Source organism: Camelus dromedarius, chromosome 16 (assembly GCF_036321535.1).
Source record: "Camelus dromedarius isolate mCamDro1 chromosome 16, mCamDro1.pat, whole genome shotgun sequence".
Taxonomy (NCBI): domain Eukaryota; kingdom Metazoa; phylum Chordata; class Mammalia; order Artiodactyla; family Camelidae; genus Camelus; species Camelus dromedarius.
In genome coordinates, this window is record NC_087451.1 from 18,470,917 (window position 1) to 18,483,712 (window position 12,796).

Below are 12,796 nucleotides of genomic sequence, written 5' to 3' on the forward strand. Positions count from 1 at the left end.
AGTGTGTCAGGCAAACAACAAACCAAACCAAATCAAAACAAAACAAGTAAGTTTGGAAAGACTGCTTTCTTATCGGTCCTCGGAGGAATTGCTGGGTCATGTAGTAACTTTTTATTTAATATTTTGAGGAACTGACAACTTTCTACAGCAGCTGCCCCATTTTGCATTCCCACCGGTCTTGAATGAGGAATCCAGCTTCTCCACTTTCTAATTGCTATTGTGCATTTTATATTTTAGTCATCTTAATGCGTGTGAAGTGGTATTTTGTGGTTTTTTTGGGGGGGCATTTTCCTAATGATTAATAATGTTGAACAAGTTTTCATGTGCTAAGTGATCGTTTGTATATCTTTTTTGGGAAAATATTTATTCAAGTTCTTTGCCCATTTTTAAATTGGCTTATCTTTTTATTGTTGAGTTGTAGGAGTCCCTCTTATATTCTGCATACTAGCCTTTTATTAGACATGCATTATTGAGCTGAGCGCCTGCTTGACATGAGGCAAGACGCAAAGGTTTTAGCCTTGGATAGCTTACATAAAGGGGGTCATTTATTCACAGAGATAGGAAACATAAGGAAAGGTGCAATTCTGGGAGGAGATGATTGGACACGTATTGGACGTGCTGCATTTGCGGTGTCTGTGGAGGTGTCCAGGAAAGAGTTAGCTTTATGGGGCCTGGAGTTCCTGGGAAAGCTCTGGGCTAGAGACTTGGCATATAGTTGGCGTAGGAATGGTTGAGATAGGCCAGGGGCGTGTGAATCTCTCGGCTGCCAGGAACAAGGATGACACATTTTTCCATATCCATTTTTTTCCTATATCCCTTAAATGCCTGCCGTCATCACGCAAAACGTCCTAACTCGACGGCAACCAACGAATACTTTTTATTCCTCACAGCGCCTCCCTTTTCCCCAAGACTCCGGGAAGAGGGAGGGGCTAAAAAACCACACCTCCGCTGAGGCGGGCCTTCAAGGGCGGTGACGTCACAAAGGAGGCGGGTTATTAGGCCCCGCCCCGGCGCCTAAAGGCTTTGTCAAGGGTTCGACCGGGAGCTGCTCCCACCCCGCCCCAGGGCGCTTTTTCCAATGGCCTGCAGGCATCAGGCCAGCTCGAGCAGGCCTCGCTCGGCCAGCAAGGTCTGAGTACGGTTGTAGACATCCTCCAGGGTGCCCGCAGCCCGGGCAAGCGCGGCCCGCGCCTCCGCTTCTCTGGCTCCCGGACATGCCAGCTCGAGCAAGCGGCTGCGTCCCGGGAAGGCGAGGAATGCGAGGTGGGCGGCCTGACGGACGAGCCAGGGGTGGTGCGGGGCCAGGGCCGTGCCATAGGCGTCGCTGCACTGCGCGCCGGCGTCTGGGCCTCCAAGAGTCCCGGTTGCCACACGATGGAGGCAGAGCTGCGACCAGCGTAGCGCACGGTGCAGCAAGAGCATCGTTAATGAGCCCGGGCACCTGGCCGAGTCTCGAGAGGCGATCCCCGGCTGCTCCCACGCCACCATGGTCGCCAGCGACGTGTAGTGCGCGGCCTCTGGGCCATGCACCAGAGCCTCGAGGGCAGTCACTTTGGCGAAGGCCTCACTGGTGGCGAAGGCGTAGATGGAGCCGAGGGGAATTAGGAACCTGTGTGTGTGAGATGGTGGGAAGGGTGGGAAGGTTTGAGAAAGAGCGACGGAGCCACAAAGAGGCGGGGACTGGATTGGGGGAGGGAGACCACTCACCTGACTAGCTCCCTCCATCCTGCCAGATACTGCGACAACTCCACATCCCCTTCGGGGTTCATACTGGCGTGGAACGGCCTCACCATGCGGCCCAGCATCCCCTGGGGGCCCAGACACTGAGACTCTTCCCCTTCCAGGCCCTCCAGGGGTCCCGGCTGTTTCCGGACCTGGGGGTTAGATATGAGGGCAAGGGGGGAGCCGAATCCCTAGCCCGCTGGGCCTCTTTGGCCAAGCAGCCCAGTCGGACTGAAGAAATTGTTCCTAGGGTCTAGCTGGTGTCCCTCCTGCCGAACTCTCAGCAGGAGGCGGGAGAGTGGAGAGGAGGAGGAGGATCGGCCCTTCACCAGCTCCTCTGCCTAGCCTACTTGCCCCTGCTCCCACCTGGAGCTCCCAGTCCCAGTCCTGCCTGGAGCGTACCTGTAAAGGCGGCGGTCCCTCGGCAATGCAGGTCTGCGTCCCCGATCCACAGCCTGAGAGGGCGCCTGGGGAGAGACGAGACAAAGAATTGAGGGCTCTAGGAGGAGTCTTCGGTCCCCAGAGCCCGGATTCCTGGGTTCCTCCCGGAGCAGGTGAGGGAAGGGACCGCTCACGAAGGCTCCGAGTCCAGAGATAAAGAAGCAGAAGCGCGAAGATAGCGAGAGGAATTGCATGACGCAAGCAGAGCCTCGGGACCTGCGGAGGGAGTGCGACCCCCATGACTGCTGAGGGGACCACTGCCCCCTCACCGGCCCCTAGCCAGTGCTTGTCCCTCTGCCTTTAGGAGGGGAGAGAAGCCCTGAGGGTGCAAAGGGTTAATAATTAACCTAGGAAGTCCCCTTCCCCTGTGCCCTTTGCCCCAGAGGGCAGCATCTGAGGGGTGAGGGACTGGATGAAGAGGATTTGGGAGATTCTGTAGCAATGACACGTCTTTACATTTCCCTTCCCGGTATGGCGAGGTTGTAGTAAGAGGCAGCCTGAGGACTGGGGAGAGACGCTGAGGTCAGAACCAGCTCCCCCTCTGAGCAGTGCTGGGGGCCTCAAGTTAACTCTGGGCTTGAGTTCCCTCCACTGTACACTGAGGATACTAATAGGTACTTTTGCAGTCATCATACAATGATATTGCATGTGCAACACAGTCAGTGGAAATGAATACCACAATTGCTCCATAAATCTTAACCTATTAAGTTCAAGCACGGGGCACCTGGATCCAGGGAACACTCATTTCTAAATTCCCTATCCTATCCCAGAATGTGAGCTCTGATGAAGACAAGGGACTTTTCTTTTTACAGGACTCTTCTATTTACAACACTTAGAATATTGACTGAGCCAAAACACATTATTGCTAAATAAATATATATTGAATAAACTAACGGATGTGTATGGTGGCAGGCAAATCAGGGGTGGAACGCCCCATGACAGATCTGAGCCCGTTTTTTTTATCTCCCCAAATTAGGAGTCCACCTGGTGGTCATGGGGGGAAAAACATTCAGGGAAAGGATACAGGAAGCAATGAAAGAAACAGCATCTCCTGTTCTCAGTCCCCTGTCCATAAACTTTTTAGAATCATTCCAGTCTCTGTGTATATTTTCTTTTGAGGGGGAAAGGTGTCCCAGATTCTGAATGAGTCGCGGCCCCAGTCGCTCACCACATGCTTCCCAGCTCCCACAGTTCATGGATTCTTGTCCTGTCTCTCACTCTGATGCTCCCTCACATCTTGGAGGTCCCTAGGGTTGCTCCTAACCCATTGTGTCCGGTGGGATTTGGGAGCCATCACTTCCATCCCTAGCCTTGGGTTCCCTGCTTCCCAATGTTTGGATGTTTCCCAGCTTGCTGACTGTGACCTTGGGCAAATCGCTTGCCACTACAGCCCCAGTTCCCTCATCTGCAGCATAGGAAGGGTAATTCCCACCCCCGAAAATTGTTGAGGGTTAAACAAAACATGCCTGCAAGACACCACGATTCGTGCCCTATAGCTAGTAAGTGTTCTGTTAAGTTGTGGTTACTTCCAGTCGTCGGTTCTCACAGCCCCTCCTCCTCTGGCGCTGGGAGCCTCCGTCTCCCTGAGGTGAGAACAAGTCTGTAGGCTTCCGGAGCGGATTAGTTTTGGGCGTCACTTAATCCGGGTGGCCCTTCCGTAATCAGAGTCCCTTGCACACACCTGCACAAGAGGCCGGGGCTCACAGAGGCTGCGGGATGGAGCTGGGTGCGGGAGCCAAGCTGCTGCTGCTGCTGCTGTGGGCGACATGCCGCAGACATGCTAGCGCAGATGGTCTGGGCGGCTACACGTCGGTCATCAGGGTGACCAACGGGGGCCCCTGGGGCGACTGGGCCTGGCCCGAGATGTGTCCTGAGGGATTCTTCGCCAGAGGCTTCTCACTCAAGGTAGGGGCTCGGGCCTAGGTCTCGGAGGAGACCTCAGAGCCGAGGATGTGGTCTTCTGACTCGTCCTCACTCCTCTTCTTGCCGACGCCCAGGTGGAGCCCCCACAAGGCGCTCTTGGAGACGACACCGCTCTGAACGGGATCCGGCTGCACTGCGTGGGGCGGAATGCGGCGCTCGACACTCACGTGGTGGAATCGGAGTCTGGAAGGTGGGGGGCCGGGGCCGAGGATCCTCTAGGGTGGGGGTACGCCCCTTACCCTCCGCCACACACCCCCTCCTGGCAGGCAGGTTCCCCCAGAGCTGTGGGGCAGTTCAGACCTGGGAAGCGGGTGGAAGACCTCCCCTCCGCACCCCGGGGGAGGTCAGGTGACTGGAGCACCTGGTGGGAAGCCCCGAGGTCTGGGTCCAGCTGGAGGTGGGCAGGGGGCGCCCGCGGAGCCCGCTCGTCTTTGCTCCCCTCGCAGGTGGGGCGCGTGGAGGGAGCCCCTGTGGTGTCCCGGCGGCGGCTTCCTCGTGGCTTTCTCGCTCCGCGTGGAGGTCCCTGTGACCCCCGGGGACAACACGGCTGCGAACAACGTGCGCTTCCGCTGCTCCGACGGCACGGAGCTGCAGGGGCCCGGCCTGACCTGGGGCAAATTTGGAGGCTGGAGTGAGCCGTGCCCTAAAGGCTTGTGCGGCTTGCAGACCAAGATCCAGCGGCCCGAAGGCCTCCTTGATGACACCGCCCTAAACGACGCGCGCTTTTTCTGCTGCCGCAGTTGATACCATTGCCCCCCTCTCCCTCCCAAGCCTAGTCTTACCTCTGGTATTAAAGCTTCTCTGTCTTGGCTTTGGTCTGGCTTGTGCTAGGGGTGGGAAACTGCGTCTCTCCGTCTTCCTAACCTAGCACTGGGCCAGGCCCACATTCGGGTTTGGTCTCAGGAGTCCGTAGCAGCCTCCTGAAAGTTACCAACCCATAGTTCAGAAAATACACACTTAAGCACAATTTTGTGTACAAGTTCAGGAAGTCTCTGCAGACATGTCGTCTCCAATAAGAGTCCAGGCTCTTTCCTTTCTGAACCACCAGTGACCTTACATTAAGAAACTTCTACCAAATTAGGAAGTGACAATACTATAAAGTCGTAAGTCTTCATTTTCTAGAGCATAAGAGGCTAACATGTCTTTCCCATAGTTTTCCTTTTGCCCCCTACACAACTCAGTAGCTTTTCTATATACTGAGTCCCATTTAGGGCCTTTGTCCTTGCTGTTCTCTCTTCCTGACCCGGCTGTCCAGATAGCTAGCCCATCCACCAGAGTTCAGCTTCAATTTCACATTCTCGGACTTTATCTTATTTTAAAAAAAGTGCACTCATCATTTAAAAAGTGCTTATCACCAACTGAAATACTCTATTGCTTCTTTTAAAAATTGCCCATCTTCCACACCTGGAATGTTAAATTCTTTTAAGAGCTCAGAACTTGCTTGTCTTGTTTACACTGTATTTCCAGCGCACCAATAGCTCAGTAACTATTTATTAAGAAAATAACAAGCGGGGTGTAAGGGTCCCAAACAAGAGAGCTCCAAGCCCCGATGTATCTGGAGGCCTTCCAGCATTCCTTGTATAGAGCACAGTCTGAGACCGGGAGGAGGGCTCTAAATAGTTTATTCCAGGGACGGGGGAGGGCCAGGCGGGCGTCCAGGAGCGACGGACCAGGTCGGTGGAGCCTCAGTGGGGGGCGCCCTGCGGAAAACAGAAAGTGAGGACGCAGCTAGGGAGCAAACAGGTTTCCTAGACAGCTCCATCCCACGCCGTCCCACCTCTTTCTTCCTGCAATCGCCACAGAAGACACCAATGGTCGCGTTCACCAGCTGCAGCCCACACAGCAAGATCTCCAGGCACGAGGCGGCCACCAGCAGCGAGAAGAGAGTCACGTTCCAGTAGACAATACCAGGCGGCTGCACGCACAAGCTCCACTGCGTGCGGTTGTACAGATAAGAGCCCCTGCGGGCGGGGCGGGGCCACGTGAGAGGAGGTCACGCGGAGTGCCCCCGCCCCCCGCCCCGCGCACGCGCTGAGGCAGATAGGGAAAGGGCTGTTTTGGCCCACGTGGAGGAAGCTCTCTCGAAGCCGAGTCCTGCCTAGGTTTCCAGGCCCACGTGGGAAAGGCAAGTAGGCAGAGGTAGAGAATGGGAGGGACGGGGCTCGAATACAGGCCAAGCCTTACAAGGTCTCTTTGAAGTGGTAATCCCAGGTGTCATTCATTAAGCATTTGGGTCCAATTCGGAGCGCAGTTCCTGATACCGAGAGGCAGTAGATGCCACCAAGCAACCCGAACGCGGAGCAAAAGATCGAGCGCAGCATCTGGGTGCAGAATACGAGGAGGAGTGAGTAGCCCCCTCTCCACTCGTGTCTAGACCGCACCTGGCTCCGTCCCTCTTATAACCGCGCTCGTCTCCAGTCACGATAAAAATACATTTCTCGTCAAACCCCGGGGCTTGGAGTTGTGCTCACCCTAGGAGCCAGCGGCCGCGGAGGTTCATGGGGATTGTAGTCCCCTCTGGGCAGGCCCGCTGAAGCCCAAGATTTGCAGGTGCGAGGGAGGAGTGAGGTAGAGCCTAGGAGTCTGCAGAGGAACTCGGGAAGCTAGGAATTCTGTAGACGGGCCGTGGCTTTACGTATAGATAGTCTGAACCTGGATCTTACCCTGCAGCGATTTCCACAGCAGCCTGCACCACAACAGCCTTTGCCCCCTGCGCGGACGGCAGCAATTCCCGGACACAGTATCTATGAGAGAAGAGTCAATGTGATAGCGAGCCCCCCACGTCCCCAACTTGTATCCGTTCTTACCGCCTCCAGGAAGCTGCCTGTGATGGCCTCAGCCCTTTGGACTGCAGGAAGGCCGTATCTCTGGGGCACTGTCGAGCTCTGCTTTAATTTTTCTTTATTTCTGTGCCTATTTATATCTGTCCAGATTGTAGCCTCTAGGAGGGTAGGGCCCAATATCATTATAGCCCCTATAAACCTTCAGTAGGTGCCAACGGAACGGGAGTCAGGAGGCCTGAGTTTAATGCCAACCTTGTGCTCACTGCATACTCCATGAATTGATTCACCTCTGGGGGTCTCAGTTTTGTCCTCTGTAAAATGGGTCTGCAAGACCTACCTCCCAGGGCTGTTCTCAAGATCTTAACGGAATAACAGGTTGACGATGTCAAGATGGGCTAAGGGTAAATGCTCAGTAACTATAAAGTCCCTCAACAGCAGGTAGGAATAGTGGTGTTGGAGTGTCTGGTGAGTTGGGGTTATGCGGGAGGGTGGAGGAGCATGATAGTGAAGACTGCTGGGAAGTGTAGGAATTCCCAAGGTACAGCCCTGATCCTCTTTGTCTTTCTTTCTCCTATAGCCCCGCCCCTCTTAGGACATCAGCTGTTCCCTGTAACAGAAGTTCCCTCATAAGTCGATGCCTCCAAATTCAAACCTGCCTGAAAGACATTCCTTTCCTTCAGTGGGTCTTGAATCTGTCAGTCCTTTCTTCTTCCCCACCGTCAATCCCTAATCGCCTCCCATGAGAATGATGTGCTCAACCTCCATACTAGGTTCCTGTAGCTCTTGCCCTGTGCTCCCCCGCCACTCCATCCTACATTACTACCATCAGATTAAACTTAGTTTTCAACTGATCTTTTCCCAAATCCAATCCCTTAGGGTCTCCTCAAAGAGGAACCCATCAAGACTGAATTTGAGGCAGGAATTCAAGGCTCCTGACTTCGGCTCCAGCCTTATCTTTGTTATCCCAGGCCAAGTTCTCTGAAATTCCACAGCTGTTTGGATCTTTGCTTCCTTGGGTGCCTTGTCTGAGTCTGAGCTGAGTGAGTTTAATTCCATAATAGCGTCCACAGCAGCATTACAGAAACACCTGCAGAACTGAATGAATTTTCCACCAGATGCTCCCTGCTCTCACATGTCTGACGGCAGATCTAGGGTCAGTGCTGGCCTCCTTGCTGAGCCTCTCTGGCACTTACTCGGAAGTTCCTGGATCCAGAAATCTCTGGTATTTGGATTTACCTTTTGGATTCACCAATTTTGAATGACCTCCCCATTGGAGATGTTTACTTCTCTAGTCAAAGGGTTTGTCTCCTCTTGTTTACATTTCTGTCTCGCTTTCTGTGACCTCCTCTGATCGAAAAGAGAAGGATCATTGAAAACGCAAGAGGAAATGTGAAGGAAAAGCCGGGCTGGGCTAATAAGCTAACTCACAAATCCAAGTGCAACAAGTGTCGGATTACTGATCTAAGTTCTGCTAGGCGAACTCCTAAATCTAAGTTATTGGTGGCGGTTTGCTGCTTCCCTGTTCATGTTTTTTTTTTTTTTTTTTTTTTTTTTTTGCTAGCCAGCTGGATTCTCAAAGAGACATATCTGGCCTTGAAATGTTGGTTTGCTTCCTCCCTGCCTCTACTTTTGTGATAATGATGCTGCTAAAGCTGTTCCACGCCTATTGGCCGAATACCCAAAGCTTGTAATTAACCCTATAAAACCTCACGCACACATCTTGGAGGTGCTGAGAGCTTCTGAGTACAAGCCCCTCTAAGCCTGCCGGCATAATAAGTCTGAGTACTCCAACTCTGAGTGGTGCTTGTTTCTTGCTGGCCTGTCATTTCCGTAACAGAAACACTGAGTTTATAGCTCAAATCTGTTTACTTTTCTCCATCTCCATGGCTGTTGGCCTAGTCCAAAGCCACTAACATCTCCCCTGGGCAACTGCAGTGACCTCATTCTGGGTCCACTGCTGACCTCCTGCTGTCCATTCTCCACCCAGTAGCCAGAGAGATCTTCTTAAGTCCAATAGAAAAGGGACTAACTAGAACTCAGACTTGGCTGATGGGAATGCAATTAATATAAGCACTTCAGACAACTGTTTGGCGATGTCTCTGAGCGCTGAACATTTGCATACCTTCAGAATCAACAGTTTTCCTCCTAGGTATATATTCAACAGAAATGCAATTGTGCCTTCACCTAGAGACATTTACAGGAATGTTTCGAGAGCATTATTTGTAATAAACCCACACTGGGATCTCTCCAAGTGTCCCTCAACAGTAGAATGTTAAAGTAAATTGTGATCTATTCACACAATGGAACGCATAAGAAATCATAAACCACGACTATATGTAATAATGTGGATGAATCTTACGAACATAATATTGAGCTCAAGAAGCCAGACACAGAAGTGTCCATGCTGCACGCTTCCGTTTATATAAAGTGCTTTACAGGTGAAACTAATCAACGATGTAGACGTCAGGATAGTGAAGTCGTTGTTGGTGGGGCGTTCAGGCCTGGTGGGAGGCATGTCTGGGATTCTGGTAATGACCCCTGTCTTGATCTGAGTGCCAAGTACATGGGTGTGTTCCCTTTGTAAAAATTGGCTGAGCAGTACATGAAGGAGCTAGGCATTTGTCTGTATGACGTAAATAAAAAGTTCCCCCCACAGTTTAAGAAGTTCAAAAAAAAAAAAAAAAGGTAAAAAGTCCATCAGTAGTTTTCTGGGTACTTATAATAAAATTCCAGTTCCTCACTGTGCCTTTCAGGGGTGCTGTGGCCTCTGCCCACCTGAGATCTCGTCTCATTAGACCTCAGCTGCCCTGGCCGCCTGTCTGGTTGTCGCTGCGAGAGCCTGTTTCTGCCTCAGGCTTTTGCACCAGTCCCCCTGTCTGCTACGCCGAGTCCTGCTTTTTGTCATTTGGATCTCAGTTCAGACATCATGTCATCTAGGCCTTTCTTGAAAATGCTATAAAAAGTGGCCCCCCACCTTGCCCTCAAAGTTCTTTATGAGCACATCCTGCTTTGTCTTCTAGATGGGCCCTTGCTCGTGTCTTTGCACAGTGTTAACAGAGCGCAGGTTAAGGCACTAGCCTAGGCGCGCAGCAGCCAACACAACAAGCAGGGCTTACGGTCTCGCTTCCTGCTGTGTGTTTCCCTAGTGGGCTCACCGGCTTCAGGGAGAGCGGGGACCTCGCCTGTGTCCCTGTGGGGTAGCACAGACCATGTGACTACATTTGACACAGCATTCTCAAGGGTGGCAGCAAGAGGGTTGCTGGGAGTGAGCAAGTGGAGAGGGCATCGTTGGGAATCTCCCCAGAGGCAGGCTGATAAGATTGTGGCGCTTTAGACTGAGGCTGGAGAAGGGGTGTGATGTGACGGAGCGTGAGTGTGTCAGCCTGGGAGGAGTGTGACGTCTCAGAGACAGTTGAAGTCAGAGCCATGGAGTGGAGTCCAACGGCCATAACGCCGTGCGGGAGGGGGAGTGGGAGAGAAGACCCGGACAGCCGGACGGACGGACGGACGGGTGAGAGGGGACTGCTGAGTGACGGAGAAGAGGTCTCCCCATTTAGCTAAGGAAGGTGTGGCCAGCAAAAGAGACGCAGGTGAGACATCCCCCGGAGAAGTTCATCAGCCAGCCATCCTGAGGAGTGGGGAACTGTACTGGGTTGATTTTTTGTCTTCATGCCATGAAGATATTAAATTCTCTGGACCTTCCAAAAAGTTCCCCTAAATGGGGAGGGGGTGGCGAATGGGGGTTAGGAAGTCCAGGAAATCTGGGTGTCCCCGTCCCCCACTCCTGCTGACAGATTCTAGTCTCCAGGAAGCCGCCAGGACCCACCCTTCTCCACCATCTGGACCCAGGTTCTGAGTTTATCCATGGCGCCCAGTGCAGAGTGGGCATCGGGAACGTGTGCTGAGAGCGAATGGACATGGGGGCGGGGGAGGTGACACCAAGCTGATCTGTGACATCGCTCCCTGGCTCCAGATACTGTCATGCACCTGCCCTCCGCCGCCAAGCCCATCATTATCTTGCCCCGACAACCTCCCACACAATCAGCTGCTCCTTCTGCCTCAACGCTGGTAGCCAGTGTTCCCAGCATCTGCCAGGCAGTGGGGATGGGGGACGGGGCTTGGGGTGGGGTGGGTGCAGGTAGGACATACTCCGTACCCTGGAGGTAACTGTTTAGAGCAGCGAGGCTCCTTCCCCTCAGACATTCAGCTCAGGACCCCGGGGCTCCTCCAGAACCTCCCTTACAGAGCGCTCAGTGTTTGAGGGCAGACTGGACAGGCTCCAGGTCCCCAGCAAGCCACTGCCAACTGGCAGCTATCCTTTTCCCTCTCTCCCTCTCCCTCCTGTTCAGAACCCTGGAGAACGGCACCCAGGCCCCTGGCCTGTGCTCTCAGGCCAGCCCTCTCACCATCAGGCCCCCGCCGATGAAGCCGGCCATGAGCCAGACTTGCAAGCTGATGTGATCCTTGGTCCAGGTGGTCCTCCCGTTGGGCACCAGCAGGAGAGCGTTGGCCGTGATGCAGATCAGGGAGAGGGAGACGAGGGAGAGCCCCACAAAGCGGGCACACTTCCCCGTGCACATGGCGGAGCGTCTGGTCAGGACAGGCCGTGAGTGAAAGTGAGCCCGAGCTCCCCAGGACCCAGAGGAAAACAAGCCTCGAGCAAAGGTCGGGGAGGAGGTGCGCGCAGCTGGCAGGAGCTGATGATAAGGGACAGAGGCACCAGACAACCCGGGGCTGCTGCAAAGACACAGGCAAAGGGGAGGAGGTGGGGGAGCGAGACACCCAGAGGAAGTTGCCTGGTGTTAGTGTGTTCTTCCTCTTTTTCTGCACACACGCCTCTCCACAGGCCCTCTGTCTGCTCCTTACCTGCTCTGAGACTTAGCCAAGTCTCTCAGACTCCGTTGCCTCATCTGATGCCCCTTGGCTCTCGGTTGGTGGTGAGGATTAAATGGGACATGGAGAGAAGCATTTTGTAAACAAGGATGCCCTAAGCAGATGTACTGTGGCCTCATCATCTCTGTTAATCCCATAGGGAAGGTTCCTCCTGGAAAATGACTAAAAAAATAGTGGTGGACGTTTGTCGTCCTTCCGTTTCTCCTTGGTCTTATTGCACCCTCCTCCTTTTGAGGCCACCCTCTGTCTCTCAGGCAGGCTCTCGACTGAGGTCTGATTGATTAAAGCATCCATCTCCCTGGCTTCCATATTTGATTCAGTGATGGCCACGTGATCCAAGCCAATCCCGTGAGAACCAATTTCTGGTTTTTGTTGTTGGCAATGTGAGGTTGAAGTCCTGTGTTTTGTCGTGGTGCTGCCGTTGCTGGTGGCATAGTGTCGCCTGCCTGCTGGAGAGTGAAGTCCATCCAGAGGAAAGAACGATCGAAACTTGGGAGAGGGACTAAGTCTTGATGACGTCATCGAACTTGTAGATCCAGCTGTGCCTGAAGCCTGATTGTTCCTTGGAAAGTTTTGATGATGGGACTCACTTTGTGTTTCCGTCAACTGCAATATAAAAAGTCTTTTCTGATACAGAGATGAGGTCTTTAAGCCCTTGCTGTGGACAGGGCCTCATGCTGGAGAGTATAGGGATTCACAGTTGCATGCATGGGACTCATATATGGGGTTCGGGAGCAAAAAAGAGAGGGAAGGCCCAAGTAGGATGTAGGATAGTGGTGCCCTTGGAGAGATGAGGGTGGCAGGAAGTTCTGGGGGGCTTCAGAGAGCACGTGATGAGGGTATCACGCAGGAAGTGATGTCCAGGTAGTGGCCTCTGAGGTAGCTTGTCCCAGCAGCCCTCTCAAACGGCTACAGAGACATGGAAAACGGTGAGTGCTTACAGCTCAAATTGAGTGCCAAAATCTGGGAGGGACTCCTCCTGTTGATAAGACAGAGGAGCCGGACAGAAAAATGTACGAGGAAGTTATTCCTTG

At 53.2% G+C, this 12,796-nt stretch overlaps 3 protein-coding genes across 3 annotated transcripts; 1 reads left to right on the forward strand and 2 right to left on the reverse strand.

Moving 5' to 3' along the window:
- Window positions 1-10: 10 nt before the first annotated feature.
- GLTPD2 (glycolipid transfer protein domain containing 2) lies at window positions 11-2,441 on the reverse strand. Its single transcript, XM_064495127.1, has 3 exons — window positions 2,125-2,441; window positions 1,708-1,874; window positions 11-1,609 (listed from the first exon to the last, which is right to left on the reverse strand). Exons 1-3 carry the CDS (start codon window positions 2,401-2,403, stop codon window positions 1,093-1,095), a joined length of 963 nt encoding a protein of 320 aa, XP_064351197.1. The 5' UTR covers window positions 2,404-2,441; the 3' UTR covers window positions 11-1,092.
- Window positions 2,442-3,799: 1,358 nt separating this feature from the next.
- On the forward strand, window positions 3,800-4,934 carry VMO1 (vitelline membrane outer layer 1 homolog). The gene is made up of 3 exons (XM_031467807.2): window positions 3,800-4,068; window positions 4,161-4,276; window positions 4,533-4,934. Exons 1-3 carry the CDS (start codon window positions 3,880-3,882, stop codon window positions 4,828-4,830), a joined length of 603 nt encoding a protein of 200 aa, XP_031323667.1. The 5' UTR covers window positions 3,800-3,879; the 3' UTR covers window positions 4,831-4,934.
- Window positions 4,935-5,691: 757 nt separating this feature from the next.
- TM4SF5 (transmembrane 4 L six family member 5) lies at window positions 5,692-11,631 on the reverse strand. Its single transcript, XM_064495129.1, has 5 exons — window positions 11,276-11,631; window positions 6,750-6,830; window positions 6,271-6,407; window positions 5,864-6,047; window positions 5,692-5,786 (listed from the first exon to the last, which is right to left on the reverse strand). The coding sequence occupies exons 1-5, from the start codon at window positions 11,447-11,449 to the stop codon at window positions 5,772-5,774; spliced, it is 591 nt and encodes a 196-aa protein (XP_064351199.1). The 5' UTR covers window positions 11,450-11,631; the 3' UTR covers window positions 5,692-5,771.
- Window positions 11,632-12,796: the final 1,165 nt, after the last annotated feature.

Excerpts from the sequence above, each read along its gene's own strand:
- GLTPD2 (XM_064495127.1), bottom strand. The coding sequence starts at position 2,403 with ATGGGGGTCGCACTCCCTCCGCAGGTCCCGAGGCTCTGCTTGCGTCAT. Across the intron at positions 1,875-2,124 it reads AGGGACCGCCGCCTTTACAG|GTCCGGAAACAGCCGGGACC; the intron begins GTACGCTCCAGG and ends TCTAACCCCCAG. Across the intron at positions 1,610-1,707 it reads GGATGGAGGGAGCTAGTCAG|GTTCCTAATTCCCCTCGGCT; the intron begins GTGAGTGGTCTC and ends TCACACACACAG.
- TM4SF5 (XM_064495129.1), bottom strand. The coding sequence starts at position 11,449 with ATGTGCACGGGGAAGTGTGCCCGCTTTGTGGGGCTCTCCCTCGTCTCC. Across the intron at positions 6,831-11,275 it reads TCATCGGCGGGGGCCTGATG|ATACTGTGTCCGGGAATTGC; the intron begins GTGAGAGGGCTG and ends CTTCTCTCATAG. Across the intron at positions 6,048-6,270 it reads TACCACTTCAAAGAGACCTT|GGGCTCTTATCTGTACAACC; the intron begins GTAAGGCTTGGC and ends CCCCGCCCGCAG.
- VMO1 (XM_031467807.2), top strand. The coding sequence starts at position 3,880 with ATGGAGCTGGGTGCGGGAGCCAAGCTGCTGCTGCTGCTGCTGTGGGCG. Across the intron at positions 4,069-4,160 it reads CCAGAGGCTTCTCACTCAAG|GTGGAGCCCCCACAAGGCGC; the intron begins GTAGGGGCTCGG and ends GCCGACGCCCAG. Across the intron at positions 4,277-4,532 it reads GTGGAATCGGAGTCTGGAAG|GTGGGGCGCGTGGAGGGAGC; the intron begins GTGGGGGGCCGG and ends CTCCCCTCGCAG.